Source organism: Sylvia atricapilla, chromosome 5, assembly GCF_009819655.1.
Source record: "Sylvia atricapilla isolate bSylAtr1 chromosome 5, bSylAtr1.pri, whole genome shotgun sequence".
In the NCBI taxonomy this organism is placed as follows: domain Eukaryota; kingdom Metazoa; phylum Chordata; class Aves; order Passeriformes; family Sylviidae; genus Sylvia; species Sylvia atricapilla.
The window spans coordinates 41,908,938-41,927,274 of record NC_089144.1 but is presented as its reverse complement, the minus strand read 5'-3'; the positions used below and the strand labels follow the sequence as shown (position 1 = coordinate 41,927,274).

General features: G+C 36.4%; 1 protein-coding gene across 1 annotated transcript; it reads left to right on the top strand.

Moving 5' to 3' along the window:
- The first annotated feature begins 8 nt into the window (after positions 1 to 8).
- C5H12orf50 (chromosome 5 C12orf50 homolog) lies at positions 9 to 13,680 on the top strand. Its single transcript, XM_066320227.1, has 12 exons — positions 9 to 156; positions 2,254 to 2,385; positions 4,434 to 4,610; positions 5,837 to 5,914; positions 6,019 to 6,132; positions 7,313 to 7,432; positions 8,627 to 8,734; positions 10,016 to 10,123; positions 10,389 to 10,586; positions 12,011 to 12,097; positions 12,674 to 12,765; positions 13,391 to 13,680. Exons 1-12 carry the CDS (start codon positions 9 to 11, stop codon positions 13,451 to 13,453), a joined length of 1,425 nt encoding a protein of 474 aa, XP_066176324.1. The 3' UTR covers positions 13,454 to 13,680.
- Positions 13,681 to 18,337: the final 4,657 nt, after the last annotated feature.

Genomic DNA, 18,337 nt, shown 5'->3' with positions numbered 1-18,337 from the left:
CACGGGAAATGGAGTCCGCCGGCGCCGCCGCTGCTGCGCGGGGCGGGGCGGGGCCGCCTCCGCCCGACATCGGGCCCAGCGCCGGGATGGCTGCGCTGGGCCGGACCGGCCTCATCGGGGGCGGCTGCGCTCTCCCCAGCGCCGGCTACTGCGGGAGTACACTCCTATAGATTCTTGGGTCTATAGGTCCTGCCAGGAACCCGCTCCAGTGCGGGCTTCTCATGCGATCACAGCCTCCCTTGGGTGCAGCCACCTGCCCTGGCGTGGGGCCCTGCACAGGCTGCAGGTCCATCTCTGCTGCACCGGGGATGGGCTTCAGGAGCACGGAGGCCTCACCATGGCCTTCACCACGGGCTGCGGGAGACACTCTCTGCCCCGGCCTCTGGAGCACCTTCTCCCCCTTCTTCTTCCCTGACCTTGGTGTCCGAGTGTGCTTTTTCTCACATATATTCTCACTTCTCCTTCTAGCTGTTGTTGCCCAGCAGGCTGTGGTATCAGAGATTTGCTTTTAAGACCACAGTTGCATCAGCAAGAAGTTGGATATTTTTTAAGCTTCACTAAATTCGTTTGTTCCATTTCACATTAAAAAAGCACCAGAATGGGTGACTCTCTGAAACAATCTGAAACAATTCTACATTTTACTTGGATGCACTAGAGAGAAAGGAAGACGTTCAGCCTGGACAGGTCATGTAGCAGCATCATGCTGATGTCCCAAGTTGGAGGAGCAGTTGGCAACTGTTAAAATGTAACATTCCATCCTGGCTAACAACTGCTCTCCGTTCAGTTCAACAGTCCAGCCACATGGAGAAGGTACCACATGCTTCATTCAACTATTCTTTGTTTTAGCTACACTATCCACTGAGTTTTATTTCATCTGAAGGTTTGGTATTTGGAAGAAAACTGCTTTCAGGATAAGATGATTTGCCTGATGGCTGATAGCTTTAATTCAAAGAAGTACTTACATTCCATCTGGTACAAATCCAGGATGGGTATAGGTTCTTGGTTATTCCATCCATTTTTAAAGGTCAGAGAGTTAGGTGTTAGTGCCTGGGAGATGGGCTTTGTGTCTCAGGAGGTGGCCCAATTGTACTGACTACAATCCAAAAGTTTTTGCAGATGCTGCTCTTAGAAATAGCTGTTAATTTCAGCAACTGGGAGAAGCCTGCTTCCAAATAGTCCAGTATTTTCAAGTATGGCCTTTTTTTTTTGTTTAGAAACAAAAGTTTCTCAGAAACTCATTCAGAAATAAGCCCCAACCTGGCATTTAGAGTTCTCAGGTGGTCTGCCATTCACACCCAAGATGTAAACTTAAGTTTACCTATTCAGGTTAAAGCTCATGAGCACTTGCCTCTTTGGCATTACAAGTTTATCATATGTTTGAGGAAGATACCTCAGGTAATAAGCATAAGTGAATTGCATCATCAGAGATTATGCTAAAAACTGCAAACTCTGATAAGACAGAGATGCAGAACTATAATATTATATATGACTAACAAAAGTGACTTGTGTTGTGAAAGTATTATCTCTGCAATATTGTGCAGACTTTTTATGTGGTGCCACGTTGATCAATAGAGAGATGGCAGCAGTATGACTATAGGTATGAGTAAAGAAACAATAATTAAACAAATCCATGTAGACAGTCTATTATTCCCATTCATTTTTTGTTTGTCATCTTTAAAAACTGCTGAAGCTGAAAGAAGGTACACGGAGTGTAATGGTAGTGCCAACATCAAGTCCCAAATTTTTTTTGGGAATCTTCATGGGTTTTGTTTCTTACCCCATGTTTTCCCATAGATTTATGTCCTCTAATAGTAAGGCAGTACTAGTGCAAGATTTGCACTTGTACAGCACATTTCATTGGAGATTGATCTGATTTTTCCATTGTACAGAAAAGAAAACTCAACCAAGTTAGTTAAATGACTTAAGGGATTTTTTTCCTTCCCAGCAGCTCATGAAAAGTCTGCAGTAAACTGAGTAGACTGTCTTACCCCTATTCTAATCTAGAAACAATTTTGCATCACGAAACACCATTTACCTGACTCAATTACTTTAGAGCTATCTAGAGCTTATGATAACAGTCATAAAAGATAATTGGAAATGTTGTAAACTACTAGAATGTGGTCCCACAAAATCTTGGTCATATATTTATAGCAGTGTGAACTGTCATATATTCAATCCTATGTTCACACAGCATGTACTAATCCATTTATTCCATTTTGATTGTTATATTTACAACACCTGAAAACTGTTTTCTCCTGCAGCAAAACTACAGCAAGTTCTCCTGTTTCTGGGAGACAGAGCCCGTAGGCTGTAGGAGGATAAGCTGTGACTTCTTTCACAGAAAACCCCGTAATATAAATGGACTTTATTTGCCACCTAGTAACAGTGAGTAAAAATATTTTCTCAACAATTTGTTTATTAGAGTGACAAAATAGAAAAAAATGTCCTTCCAGTGTTTATGTAATGTACAGTGAGGTCAAGACATGCGCCCTGGCAAATCAATCAGGTATGATCTGCTATCTCAGAAAGTTTAAGGGAAAGAAAGGAATTTGAACAAGATTGCCACATGAATTATTTTAACTGTCATATTATGAATCTTCATATCTATTAGTGGTATAAAAGATGAAGTCACATTTAGGTTGCTGAGATCCATGGAATAAAAATGTTGCTTAACTTGAATTTCTGATAGATTAAATCTCCCTAGTAGTTCAGATGGTTAGTAAGCAGGTAATAATTTAAGGAAAATCAAAAGTCCTGTGTGTGGTGGGAGAAGGAGGCCGATAGGGACACCGATATTTGTTGATAGAGCACAACATATATTGATGAGGTGCCCCTTGTAGAGATAACATCAGATTCCAGAGCTGTTCGTTCAGATATATTTCCAGTTTGTTCTTTTGAATAATAATTTCGGGCTTGAGCATTGTTTACATGTTACTGAAGTACAGTAATAGTCTATAAAGCAGCACTCTTATGGAAAACTCCACCATTACAAGTAGTGTTTTTTCTCTCATCCATTTGTAAGAGGAGCTCTCTACTATCAGAAATCCTGGTATACATCTGGAACTTGGAAACAGGATAAGTAAGAGTCCAAAGCAAAGAACAAATACAGATGTCAGAAGCAGGAGTGAGGCAAGCAAGTCACCATGAAACCTGGTGTTCCTGAAATTGCCCCAGGAAAATGTAGCCTGTCATATCTGGGTATGTGGACCCTAACTAAGCACACAGGATCAAGGCAAGACCTGGAGTGCTGTTTTTCTGAGTGCCCATAATGCCTTCAGCACAGCTCCCACTTACGCAGCACAGGCACACTCTTGGCTGTGGAGCAAGTCAGAGACTACCCAAAAGCCACTGGCAAGGGTATCCTGTGTAAGGGCATTGTCCAACAATCATAGCTAATAAACAGGGCCAACTCTTTTACTTTTTACTGAAATATGTACAAATTCAAAGCCTGTGTGTACCACAATAGCAATGCAGACAGTAAACCTGCGGGGTTTTTTGTTCTTATATTTAAAAATCTTGTTAAACTAATTAAAGTTTGATTTGGCTTATTCTACCTGGAGCTAAATATAGCTTGCTCTGAACAGTGAAAAAGGCTCCATCGAGTTAAAGTTGTATCTTACACACTTTCTTACATGAGATACAACAAATCTGATTTGCAATCAGATTATGAGAAAAGGTTTAACATGATATACATGCTGCTCCAAGGGAAGCAAAAGATGCACAAGAATAAAAACAACTGGAATAATAGAAAAATGCTCACACTTTCTTTTTTACTGGAAAATATATCAAACTTCAATTTTTTAAATATAATGGACAGAGTACTATAGTTGCAAATCAGTTAGCTGGAACAGTACCCATAGACTCACCATCCTTCTTCATTTTTTTTTTAGTCCATTGTATTTCCTGGCTCTTGAAATGTGTAATCTCAGTACTAAAGCCATTTTGCTGAAAATATGTGTGGAGATAAATTCGTTAAGAAAATTATATCTTTTTTTTCTGATTAAGTGTAAATTATTTTTATGAACATCATATTCCCTCACAAAATCTACATTTTATACCTAGTTATGAGAGCTGAGATTGTTTGATATAAAAAAGTCTTCAAATTTAAAATGAGCAATCCTGTGCTTAGCATTGCTAAATTCTTCAAAATGGGTGCTGTGTTTGCAGCGTGTTTGCAACTTTTCAAAATAGTGCAGTGATGAGAATGCTCCTCTTTTCAAAAGTCTGTATTCAGCAATGCCCGTGTCCACTCAGAGGAGCTGGCACCTGTGTTTTTCATACTTTCTGGAGCTGAAAGGTACTCTCTTGCCAACCTCTGCACAAGATAATTCCTAATCCTGATAATGTTTTCAGAAGTATGCCTGCTGATGTCAACCCGGATGTGATACTTTGGTTTCCTTCTAACAAAGTAAATCTAATGTTCTTGTTTGCAGATGTCCCATTGAAACAGGATGTCCAAGGAAGCATTCTGCATCCAGCCCATCGTCAGGACTCACTCAGAAATCAAGAGAATGTTTTGATACCAATTCACCCTCCACTGATTATAAACCTCAGTGATGAAGAGGATGATGAAGAGGATGATGAAGAGGATGATGATGAGGAAGACAACTGTAAACAGTTGTTTTTTTTAATAAGCAAATTGGATGGGTCTTGTCAGTTTTTGCAATGTACTTCACAACTGATTTGTTATAATAACCATTACATTTTTAGAAAAGAGTTGTTGAAAAGCTTTTTGAAACAGTTTTTAATATAATCTTTAAAATATTGGAACTGGTAGTCGCCTGATGTAACAAGGCAGTATTTTCTAATGTCTGTGGTCCAATTCAAATGGCCATCCATTAAAAACTCTTCAAAATTCTGGGATGAAATTACAAGTTTGGGAGAAACAAATGGGAAACATTTATGGGAAACAAATTTTTGAACAAGGGCTGTATGCACTCATCAGAGAAGGTGAAGTCACAAGTTTTTTATAAAAGATTGTTGTGTGATTTAACTTAAATAATTTTATCAGCTGATTTACCAAACTCTGTAGGCAGTAATTTTTTAGAGAAGGCTATTCTTAAATCTAGCAAAGAAAATTGATGCAAAACTCTCCACTAGTTGAACGGAAGGTTTTTATAGATATATTTATATACATATATATATATATAGAGAGAGAGAGAGAGACACATATATGTTAATACAGTTAAGCCATTGGCTGTATCTTACTTAGAGATAAGAGATTCATAGGGATGGAACAAATGACATATTCCTGATGAATGAAAAGTGAGAGAATTACCTACTTTCAGGCATGTATTCAGCAAATTACTGTGCTGCCCAACCCACTTTTCACTTGCCCACTGCCCATCAGGTTGGCTGGTAGACCAGCCTGTCAGTGCTTCCTAACTTGGTTTCAGCCTGAGTATACCACTTAAACAATATAGAAAGTAGAGCTTTGCTAATCTTCATAGCCTTATCTGAGAGAGATCAGGAGCACTCACCTCACCAGCTCTGCCAACTGGCATTACAGGATAGTAACTTTGGGCAGAGGTTTTGTGACAAGCACTCTCTGATCAGTCTAAATGAAAGGTTATTTTGAAAATTAATATTGGAGATATTTTTGAATTCTTTTGAATTAACAAACATATGCTTATTAAAATACGTTATAACTGCAATTTCATTGCAGTTGAAAATACCTAATACTAAGTAATCGTTTTTCAGTCCAGAAGCACAGGTTGCAGTCAAAACCAAAAATAACCAATGACAAAAATTAAAGTCATTATCATGTTTTATTATTAAGAATTATTGAAGGTGTTTGTATAGATATCTTGTAATCTTTTACAAATATTTCCTGCAGATGTTTCTAACTGGATGCCTAAGACTGTTTTAGATATTGAAGAGGAAAGAGCAATAAGGGATATATGCTATAAATCTGGTAAATATTAAATTAATCATTCTTTCCTTAAAAGCAAAGCTTCCAATACATTAAACTTTGTGGTTTTTTTTTTTTTTTTTTTTTTCCTCTTGGGGCATGTGTAGGAGAGTATTATGGGATTCAGAACCCTTACAAACACCAGTCAACAAAAACTGTGTCTTCACCATGGCAAGATGAGTTATTACCCTTGGAAACTACTGAACAAAACTTGCAGAAAGGCAAGTATTGTGATTTCTTTGGACTGTATTTACCGCTAAAATTTCTGTGACAGGGAAAAACTATTACATAGTTTGTACTTCCTCCCCACTTTTTAAATTTAATGAAAATAAAATATTACAAAAAATATATTTGTATTTTTCAGCAAATTGCAAAAACACTTCATTCTTTTTTTGCTGTATATATAGTCACACTTGTGCTGATGGCCTGCATCAGTTGTGGATGGAAAAGGTAGAAATGGGCTATTAACCCAATCTGTTAATATCCTGACATGCACAACATAGGTATTTCATATAATTTCATGATAAAGATTTATGTAGTCTAATTTTAACCATCCTAAGATTAGGAATGTAGTTTAAGTTTCTCATCTAGGCTCTCTGATGAAAATGGAGAGAGACAGGAACTCCAATGAATCTCTTTTTTATTGAATCACCAGGCAGCACCAAAGGGTGGGATGGGCCACTTTTCCAGAGGTGCTCCATGATCTCTGCTGGATATCTTGGGTGTCTTGATGCCAAAATGTAGTGTTAAATCAAACTTCTCTATAAATTAATTTAGATTAAATACCTCATTCAATTGTCTTGTAAAATAGAAGAAAAAAAGAGTTACATTTTGTTTTGAATTCTGGACTATCGAACATAATTAAGGTCAAAGAAATACAATTTATTATTGTCTTCTAATTTCTAAATTTGAGATGAGAGACTCTGTGACAAATGTGTGAGCATACCTTTTAAAAAGTGTCTTTATTTATCATTAGACACATTAATAGAAAAAGATAGATATGTTTCCCCAAAACACTTTTTCAATTGAGTTCTCTTGGGTACTATGATGACATGCATCCTGAAAATGCCATGAATTCAATTAGATACGATTAATAAATGTAATTAATGGGTACTGAGAAGCTGATGAATAAGCAAGTAGTTGATAGCTGGGTCTTTACTTTGGAGCCATAGTCTTCTTTAGTCTATCAATTTTGATATTTTTTTACAGAGCATGAAAGATAGACATCAGTTACACTAGACAGGATTCAAATAATTAATAGGAGAGAAAGAAGGTTATGAAATGAGGGTTAAGAGAAATTATACTAAACTAATCAATGGCTCTAGGAGTGGGAGGAAGAGAATGTCAGTGCCATTACCTGTGCTTACACACAGCTAAATATTCTTTCTGTTGCCTTTCCAGGTGACAGTAACACAATTCCTACAAGATTTAATAATACAAGGAAAGAAAAAGAGAATTCAGAAAGGAGACTATCAATAGAGACTATTTCCAGAACAGATCATAAATCCTTTGACAATGGAGGTAATGTACTGTAGTATCAGCTTCTCATTGCTGAATGTCATGTGGTAAATAAAATAACTAAATACGCATGCATTAAACTTCCCCATTTTGCATTTGAGTTATTATATGTTCGTTATGTTCTACACCCTCTTTCTCATACTGAACCATGAATTATAACAATAAAACTCATTGTTTATGATTATATATTATGCTTTTTTTAGGACTGCACTGGAAAAAATTCTTTATGTAGATTACAGTTGATTTTGGGAAAGAAAAGGTTCTGTGGAAAAGCTCGTTTAGAGATGCAGATGTGTTGGTTAGAGCCTGGTGCTACTAATGCCAAAGACGTGGGTTTCATCCCTGTATGGGCAATTCATTTAAGAGCTGGACTTGATGACTCTTATGAGTCCCTTCCAACTCAGAATATTCTGTGACTGTCTGAAGTCAAAATGTTTTCAAAAACTGTTACTTTTGTGAGACTATCCATAGTTAAGATGAATAAGCTTTGTATTTTTCAGTTATCCTGCGATCCTGCAACTTGTGTAACAGGATCCAATCCCTCTGCATAAATGTGATTGACCATAATGAGGACACACTGTTCTGACCAATTGAGTTCAGTATTGAATCATGTTGTTAAAGTTGAAGAATGCCCCATTCTCCTTGAATTTACTTAATACTTAGTGGTATTCAATCCCTTTTTTCATAAATACTTGTTAATGATAAAAATAGTATTAATCGTAGTATTCTTTTCTTGCCCCTTAGTTTATCAATGCAAAATAGTGCAATACCATACTAGGGCTGCATGCTCTAGCTTGGAGCAAACTGATGTGTGTCTTCTAGCTCCAGAACTATTGAACAGTAAAAATGTATCTTACATTCTAGGTCTTTTCCTGTGACCTTTATGTACAAAAGTATCTTTCTTTTTAGATATTCTTTGTATCTGTACACACAGTTACCACTGAGCCACAATTCAATGATTGAATCTCTGTTCACAATTATATGTATTTGAAGCTTTTAGCAGCTCTGCTTAACATCTGTTTAACAGATTATTTTCTCTAATTTTTATGGGCCTTATTAAATCAGCTATTTCATTGTGTCCATTGTATTTTTCTATTCCAGCTAAAAACATGCCATTTAAAAAGCAGACTCTCTGCACTGTTCACCTTTCTCAGGGTGCTCTCAAGCATAGATAACTGTGAGACTCCTTTCCTGCAGGAGGTGGTGGTTCTGTGATGCATAGGAACACATTTGTTGATGGGAACAGATTTGAGGCACTACCTCGGGAAAAAGAGCCAAGTACATCAAAGTATTCCAGTGTGAAAGGTAATTCATTATTATATATTTGCATATTTTTTTATTAAATTATTTTTGTTCCTCTGCAAGTGTGGTGAACATTGTCTATTTTGTGTAAAATCAATCTGAAGTGAGCTTTCCATTAACAGTGTGATTGCTTTCACTGCAAGATGACAACAGTGGTTGTTGTATGTTATGGTTTAATTATGCTTCTTTCAGCCGGTTTGCATCCTCTGGTAGATTCAATTATGAGTCCCTGAGTTACCAAAGTCTTTGATGCTCACATTAGATCATGGGGAGTGCTGTGCACTTTCTGCTTCAGACAAGTAAAATAGATTTGATTGTAGGTAGCATCTCAGAGAGCACAGGAATTAAAAAATACAACACTAAAAATATAATTAAGGAAAGAGCATAACACTTGTGATAGAGTGTGTTTATCAAAAACTAGTCACATACAGCAAATTAACATACCTACATCAAAGTACCTCAAAGTTTCATCCTTTTCATAGGAGAGTTCCAGAATATATTTTTCAATTTGTCATTGTAGAAATTGTTATTGTGATTAGGTGGTTATCCAGTTATTTCTTCCCAGTTTTTAGAATAAAAGGGAAAAATAGGACAGATTTTTGTCTTTAAACTACCCTGTAAACTGAGGCAGAAGTAGAGCACTTCTGCTGCATTTTGGCCTGAAATGGGAGGAACCAAAAGTGCTTATTTTTTTTAGCAGGAAAAAGGGAGAACAGAGCCAGATCTTCCCAAAGAGTAGCAGGACCAATAGAAGAGTGATGTGGTTACTTTAAAATGCAATTTTCTCTGTGAAGTTCTGTTTGTAGTTTGAAATGGGCTTACATATGCAACCAGTGCTTTTGCAAATTTATCTCCATCATTTGTAGTATTTTGTTATGTTCATGCACTGCACATTTCCAGGGTGTATCCTGATGCTACGGGTAGATGCTACTGTCATTCACAGTTCAGCCAAACATCCTTTGAAGTGCATAGATTGGTCTGCATAGACTCAACCATGGGTGCCCACACCTAGGCAGTATAGAGAAAGGATGATCTGATTTTTGCATTTAGAGTTAATTTTTGAGTTGGCCTTCAAGAATTCTTCTGCTAGAGGAAATACAGACACTTTTGCTTTCCTTCTGGGGAATGACACTTTAGAATAATTGACATGTGAAACCATGTTCCACCCAAAGGGGCCTATTTATTAAACAGAAGCTTGTATTTTCAAAACACCATAGTATTTTTGGCTATGAACATTTTTTGTGCCTTTTGAAAAAGTGAATATGTGTTATTTTAATCCCTCAGAGACAAACCACACTGAACAGGTAAAGAACCACCACTGTAAGGAAGTAAAGGGAAATAAAAGGATTTCTGAGGAGCGAAGACATTCAGCTAATGTAATAACTGGCAAAGGTATTTTGAAAAAATCATCAATTTATTCATTTCTATTTACTAAGCTGTGGGATGTTTTAGCACTATCTAGTAAATTTCTGTTCTTAGTGTCAAATATGGGCATATTAGGAATTATGCCATATTAGGAACCAGCCCTAAAAATCCATACTTGGATTGGTCTGTCTACAAATAACTTTTTTTTAAATCTTGTTCAGTCTCCAGTTGCCTGCACTAAGTGAAATGTTGAATAATAGGACAGCCTTTTTGGTTGTATTTTCACTTTTAGGAATTCACACTCCAGACCCCAAAATAAAACCAAATTATCAACAAAGGGGTCCAAGTAAGGATGATGAAAGAGTTTCTTCAAGTCCATATGGGAGAGAAACTGGAAGATACACTCATATAAATTCTCCAGAACCTCGACGATCAGCTTATGTAGTCTACCGGACTGTCACTCAAAAACCGAAATTCAATGGACCTACAGGTGGGTTCCTGTGTACACAGAATTCTTAAAATGCCTGTATGTGTTGTGCTGCATTCAGTTAGGTCCCTGAAGGTGAATAAGAAGTTATTTATGCCTAAATACATGCATGAGTAAATTTGATCGAGCATAATTTTCACAAGTAGATTTCAGCCATATCCATAGACAGGAATGTAAAGTTTTATAAAGCTTTACAGTTTGTAAAGATAGAATATACATAAACAATAATTGAGCCATCTTTACAGCAGGAATTAATGGATGCAATGAAGTGGTGATGTGCACAAATATAGTGATCCCAACTTGTTACATCATGTCTTATGTGAATTACTGTTTTCAAATATTTAATAAACCTTGAAAACTCCACCTTTAAGCTCTTATTTTATTCTAACTACTTACAGTAGAAGTATTTTTACAATAGAATTGCAGTTGTGTCTCAAGAAATGTTTCTTGTTCAACCTTTTTTTTTCCCAGTAGGGTATGAAAGATTTACCTTGCTTTGCAGCATGTATTTCCATATCTGGGATTTCACTGGAGTTTTCATTTTTATGGATTTGTATTTATTTTCATTGTCTAGGATTATTTTTTGTCTTGAATAAACAAGGATTTGGGTCTTATTCACACTTTGGTTATCAATTTAACTGCAGTGTAAATCTTTGTGTTTAACATTAGTATTATTTTTTTCACATTATTTATGTTGGACAGAGGACTGAATCTATTTTTTCTGCTGCTCATAAAGGATGGTACATTCCTTCATCTTACTCTACTGTCTTATTGATGGTACATGCTATGTCATTATTGACAAGAAACCTACAGGTGGGATTCTGAGTCTTGCATCTTTCTTTCTGGCAGTCTGCTTCAGATTTATTGTATCTTTTGCTTTATTTTTATCTTGCTACTATATATAGCCTCACCCAATCATCATTTGGGCTTTATTTGAATTTTCAAGTCTATGTTCATGGTTTCTCTGGATAATTTGTTTTCTCATTTGTCACTTTGTCAACAGATTTAGTGGTAAATTATTTAAATAATCAGGAATCAAAAAAGTTATTTCATCTTGCCAGTTTCAATCATCTCTCTTAAGCTGGGTTCATTCTCCATTTTGAGGTGCCTTCCTGTGTTAATTTCTAATAACAGAGAGCTCCTTCAGACAGATTAATGCCTACTTTAAGATGAATAAAGTGAAAAAAATTCTAACATTGGTGCTTTGTCTTGAGGACAAATAGGTCTTTTTTCTATTTTGTTTGAATGTTTGCTTTCATTAAATGTGAGCAAGGTGGTATAGAGATTATAGAGAGAACATTCTTTATGTGAAGAATTAATTTTATTAAAATTCCAGGTTAAAAAAAGAACATTTTCGAAAAAATGGGAATGAGCAATTTTGTCATAAGAACAATGATTAATATTTTTGCTGCCTTTCTTTCCAGCAGTACCTGAGTCTTATGGTCAGAAAGGCTCCAAACAAAAGAATCAGCCTGACACCAATAGGAGATTTTGGACACAAACAGAAAACTATGGTAATATTTACACATTGTGTATAAACAGAATTGTAGGATTATTAAGAAATTATTAATTTTATTGAATCACATTGGGATGAAATAAAAAAAAAAGAAATTAAAATAATATTAAATTTAAATGATTTTTTTTAGAAATTTGTTGGTGATTAGGCAGCATATTCTGGGGCACAATCAACTGTCTAGCATAAAAACATAATATAGCCTTGTATATGGGGCTTTCACAAGTGGGGATAAAACAGAAGCTGTTGCTGTCTTTGGGAAGGTCTTCAGCCCAAGAGCATTCCTTTTGTTAAAACCAAGCATGTCCATAGCAAGGTCTCCTAATTTGGAAGATCACATGAGCCTCATGGAAATGCTACAATATTGCAAATTGTCTTTAAAGTTCTAGCAGAACACTGAAGTTCTAGGGACTCTCCCTTTAATACTAGCTTGTGTTTCAGAGGCAGTGTCTGACTCATCTGATGCATTCATTGAAACTTCAGCCTACATAATATTTAATCCACATATAAAAGTAAGGAAATCTTTCTTGAAATTGTTGCTGAAATTAGGAGACAATGTGTATGTTTTTTCCTGCAGGCAAATATACTTCAGGATCTTCTAATTCACCAGCTTGGAGGAAAAGAAATCCACAAGCAAAACCGTTCTCTAAATTTAAAATAACCACTCAGGTAACTAATAGAAATGGTTACAATTCAACCTTTTTAGGAGAATTGGCATGTCTCTGCCCACCTAGAAAATGTAAACTTGCTTGTAAAACTCCCTCATTCAAAACCTGCAAGATTCTGATCAATGCTGAGTAGCTGAAAGAACAGTTAGTTTTATTTGTTTTCATTCATGTACCTTTGCCTGAATAACCTGTGATTTCTAATTTTTTTTTTACAATAATACTTATATGAAAGCAAAACATGTACTCTAAAGTAAAGTGCTACATAAGGCAGGTTTTGGATTTTGGCATCAGACAGACATCGTAGAGACCATATGAGTTTGATCTATCTATTTCTCTGCTGTATTGGTCGTGAAGGTTCAGCAATGGCTGAACAATAATCAGATGAGGGCTGAATCCATGAAAGGACTCAGACTACAAAATGTTTGCAAGATACCTTAAAGACCATTCATACATTTTACAGCTACCCTGAAAGCTGAGATTAGAACCTCCATTTTGTGTTTCTTGTTGAAATTTTACTTCTTAAAATTTCATTTAAGAAATTTTATTTCTTAAAATGCTTCTGAAGGAGCATATAGTTTTACTCTAAGAAATTATGCACAGAATTTTGTGTGTATCTGTTTTGACAGCAGAGTAAAGAAGACATGGAAGTGAATAGAAAAGGAGAAAAAGAAACATCTAAAGGGAAATAAGGAAATTATCACCTGGAGTGTCCAAAGATGAAGGAACTGCAAATTCCAAAAAGAAGGTGCAGGAAGGAAGCACACTGTAGTGTTTTAAAACTGGTTAAAAATTCTTAAAAGTATGCTCTGCATGGTGACTTATAAAGATCTATATTCTCTAAGTTTAATCTACTATAAAAATTTGGCAATTGAAATTATTTTTACAGACTACGACTCTGACTGATAGTGATAATTCATAGAGAAGAAAAACCCTAACCAGAGTCTTCCCCTATTTTATTTGATAGATGTTTTAAGGCATAATTCCTAATATGAATAAATGCTATTAGTTATACTTAGCAGTTTCAGAGCACTTTTAATGTAAAAAGCAATAGTGTAATGCATTCTAGAATGTGGTTTGCTGGTACAGAAGCCAGATTTCTAGATGGTTTAGCTGTTTTGCCAGATGTCTGGGAACTCGGTCTGCATTTGATCTTGAAATTTTGCAATTTTAGAAGAGCAGAAAAACTTTGTTATGAACTAAAGGAACCTTGGAAGAAAACTCTCAGAATTGACTGAGATGTGTTTTTATATGAGTTTCAAACTAAAATATGTTGTATAAAGACTAAGAAGAGGACTGATAAGAAGGATACTTTAACATTTCTTTCTGGAGAAACAAACCTCATATTGAAGTGTTACATATACATGACTTCATATCTTTTTCTCAGATTTTTTTTTTCGTTTTTTTCCATTTACCTGACCTTCTTAGAACACAATCAGTTTTTGAAAAGAGCCCTTCAAACTTCTTTCTTTAATGCTAGGATCTGGTAATTATCTCGATGGCACCTGTAATTGTGGGTTACAACTGTGGCATTTTGCCACATTGGAGCCTTTTCTTCTGTGACTGCCTGTAGCATGAGGCTGGGTCAGATACCTTCCAGGGTACTTCTAGCTGAAATGATTCTATTGTTCTATGAGAAATATAATCATAGATTTCTCTGCCCTACTTGATTATCTCAATAGTGGTGTAATTTTAATTTTATTTTGGAATTTAATTTTTAATCATTGAAGTTAGAACATGCTGTACAGGTTATAGACATGTATGCAGTTATGCATCACTTTTCTTAACTGAGAGGACAGTAGAAAAACCTAGAGGATCTGGTTTAGCTAAGTAAAAATGTAAAAACCACGAAGCATCTTTTTAAAATTGAAGATTAGATGTGTTAGAAATGTTCCCTCCACCTCTAATTAGACATTGGCATTTCAAATTGTAGCACATGATGCCTTGCAGCAACATTTTCACATATTGTCTGCCTGAGGCGATTTAAAATCTCAATTCAGCGGGCTGTTGTATCAAGTTATTTTTTTAATATCTTGATAAAGGCTTTAAATTCCCTTTTTGTTTTTCACATAACAGAAATATAAATTTTACATTTCCTATTTGTCCAATGTCTCCACAATTTAGAGTATTAAATTTGATAAGACCATAAAGGGGCATGGGCAAATGTTGCTATGCTGGTCTGATTTTATCATTCCGCTAAAAAGGATTACAATATTTAGTGTATGCAAGTGGTTTATATTGTTACTGTTTGGATGTACAAGTGCAAGCTGTGCTGTGCTGCATGTGCTGCCTGCTGGCTTGTGCCACACAGATCCCTTACCACAGGAGAAAATCAGCAGCTCCTGCTTGGTACAGGTGATTACACTCCCTGCCAGGCCTCACCTTTATTTAGCAGTGCAGCAAGTTCTTAGGTGGACATCCTTTCTGTTTGACAGCAGAAATGAGGAACAGAGTTGCTTCTTTGGGAAAATCCTGTAAGAGTTCCAGTGACCAAAATGGGATAATGTGCTGGGCTGTGGTCAGAGGCCAGTTTGGCTTGGGGCTCCCAGCATCTGAAGGGTCATAGGGTTAACTCGATATTCCTTTCCTTTTAAGTGTGGTTTCAAAACATCAGGATGTTAAGAGGTCTTTAATAGAATCTGAGCACCTTTCTGGTTGGGATCTTAAAGAGCAAGGCACCTCCTGATACAATTTAACCCACCTCCTCACCCTGAAAAAGCAACCAAACAAACCAAAGCCAAAAAAAACCAATTTCCCACCATCTTTAGATGTGAATATCCCAGCAGATGGTTGGGCTAAGTGTCAGGCTCTTCTCAAGGGAGAGACAAGGGAATGCAGGAAGAAAAGGATGTGGCCATGAAGGTAATACTGGACTGATCCTAAATTTTTTGTGAAATCACAGCTTCAGTACTCTTTTCATTGCAGCTTCCTGTAGAGATTTGACAAATACTTTTCTTTTAGTCATCACTTGCTCAACCCAGAAATTCACAGATACCAAAAAATACTTCAACGCTGCACATTAAATATATGGCTCAACAAGATATTTACAGTTTCTGTGAGGTGTTAGCTGCTCTTGACAGAAATCAGAGGAACATTAAGGGATCAAGTGCTTTGTGCGATCAAATCCTTGATTAAGATTTCCCTTTCACAGCTTTGTTTTTTCCTAAGAATCTCTAAAATAATAAAAATACCTGTTTGTTTTCCAGATCAAAGACACTTTCCCTGTTATACTTTTTAATCTTGCCTGGTTTTCTTTGTCATTAAAACCCCAGAGAGGAGCCAAAGGAAACTGAGAATATTCAGCATTTCATGCAGTGAGGCTCTAAAGATTGATTGCATTTCTGTACTTCCCCATAATCACTGCATGATAGAACCCCTCACTGATTTACACTTATAGCAGTTGAAAATAAGTTCTGAGATAATGAGCCAAAGATCAGAGGCAGAGGGACACTGAAGCAGAGTTGAATTTGCCCTGTTGTTAAGTATGCGTGGCCATAATCTGCTTCTGAATTGGAAGGCCGACGGGAAATAAGTGATTTGTTGCTTTCACTCTAGACATGTTAAAATATGCTAACGTTTTTCCAGATGGTACTTCTAAAAGCACATCAGACATCTAATCTAAGTGAATCGTATTCCTTAGTAAATAGAATAACAGTGCTACCACCTGCATTTTGACAAAAGTTTGCAAAGCTTCCAGTCTGAGATGCTGTATTCCTTAACAAACTGGTATGGTGAAATTAATACCATTAACTCCCAGCATCTCAGAAGCACTGATATTGTACATATCTGTTTATTAATTAAGGTAGGAAAGTCCATCACAATTAGCACCTGAACAAGAAAAGCACTGGTTGTTGTAAAATAAATATGGAGTAAAATGTCCCTGGGAATTGTATGCATTGTTTAAAAAGAAGGATTTTTACAGTTTTCCCCTAATAAATATATTTTCTGATAAAACCGCCCTTGTACAGCAATACATTATATAAATATATAAATTTATTGAAAAACCAACTGTGTCTGTCAATTATTTCACTTTGTCGGAGGCCACCAGGCGGCGGTGCAGTCCCAGGAATGGGTTTGAACAACGCCCAGCAGGACCCTTTCTCGGCGTGCGCTTGGGCCCCGCTCTCCGGGGCTACAGCCTCTCCGCGGTGTTATGCAAAGGCTTTACGTTCAAAGGCCACAGTACTCTTACGGCCAGCTCGGGGGAGAACTGCGACAACCTACATTCAAAATTGCTAAATAGCGCTTTTTTTTTTTTTTTTTTTTTTTTTTTTTTTTTTTTTTTTTAAACTATAAAACAGAGTGCTGATATAACCCTACTTCTCTCTCATACTACACAATTTCAATTTCCAAAGGGTGCTTTCTGTTAAACTTTTTCTCAGGCAAACTGAGAAATCTTTGAAAAGTGATGTTCCCAGACTGAGTCTCCTTTAATCTTTCCGGTCTAAAATCCAAAGCATTTTGGATGTTTTTAAATGTCTTCGCTTTTCGTATTTGGGGTATTTTACGAGTGGAAGGAATGATAGTAACATCCTACTGTGATATGTAAGATTTGAGGCACCTGAGAGCACAACTATTATGCCGAAAATCCTGCTCCCTCTCATTTTTTTACTTCTTAAGGAAAAGGCTGCTAGGCAAGACTAAGTATTAAATTAACAGGGCCATTTGAGAAGGCAAGGTGAACATCCAACACTCCTTAGTTCATTTAAGAACATACATAAGAACATACTTCATTTAAGAACCCCATTTTTGGGGGTTTTATGGCACATTTCACCTTCCCTATGCAAAAGTTATATCTTCAGAGACTGATATCCTTGTTGTTTCTGTTCATCCATGATCATAGAATGATAGAGGTTCCAAAAGACCACCAAGGTCACGGAGTCCAAGGTTTATTAATGAATTTCCAGTCTAAGGATAGAATGTGTTTCTTATGTCTTCACAACTCATTCTGACCCCCAGGATGATCTTCAGGCCACCTTTTGAAGATGATAGTGCCTCACTGAACATGCACCAAGTAGTGCCTCACTGAATATGCACACAGTAATCATTAAGACTTCCACACAATTACTGATATTCCTAGATTCAAGTGTATCTTGATTGATCACAAGAGAGTGTATTCCAGGCTTTTTGTTGCCATATCCACTGCAGCCTGCCAAATTGATATTGCTTTTGGAGACAGATGAGGATGTGAAATGCTGCAAGACTTTAAGTTCAGAAGAAAAATTTGCAAACTGGGCAAATCTAGTAGAGAATTGTAGGAGAAAAAAATAAATTATGGAAATGCAACAATCAGTTGCAAGTTATATAAAATTGTATTTGCACCAGCTCTTTCTTGTATCCAGTGTCAATCAAAACCTTTCTTCTCTTTGGCATTGGAAGTACCTGATAATGAAGGGAAGACAGAAGTCTTAAAAACAGTTTGTGCTCATGAGTACCAGACCATTAACATTCAGAAATTCAATATTTGTTTTAAGGGATTATTAGTTTTATTGTATTATGCGCAGGTCCTTGTCATTGGCCAAAGCACATGTCAGCAAGAATAGTGCCAGTACAGTTTGGATGAATGGGCAGCTGAA

What these genes read in the sequence shown, in the direction of transcription:
- C5H12orf50 (XM_066320227.1), top strand. Translation starts at nt 9, where the DNA reads ATGGAGTCCGCCGGCGCCGCCGCTGCTGCGCGGGGCGGGGCGGGGCCG. An exon ending in TGATGATGAGGAAGACAACT is followed by an intron (nt 4,611 to 5,836) that starts GTAAACAGTTGT and finishes TATTTCCTGCAG; the next exon opens with ATGTTTCTAACTGGATGCCT. An exon ending in TAATGTAATAACTGGCAAAG is followed by an intron (nt 10,124 to 10,388) that starts GTATTTTGAAAA and finishes TTTCACTTTTAG; the next exon opens with GAATTCACACTCCAGACCCC.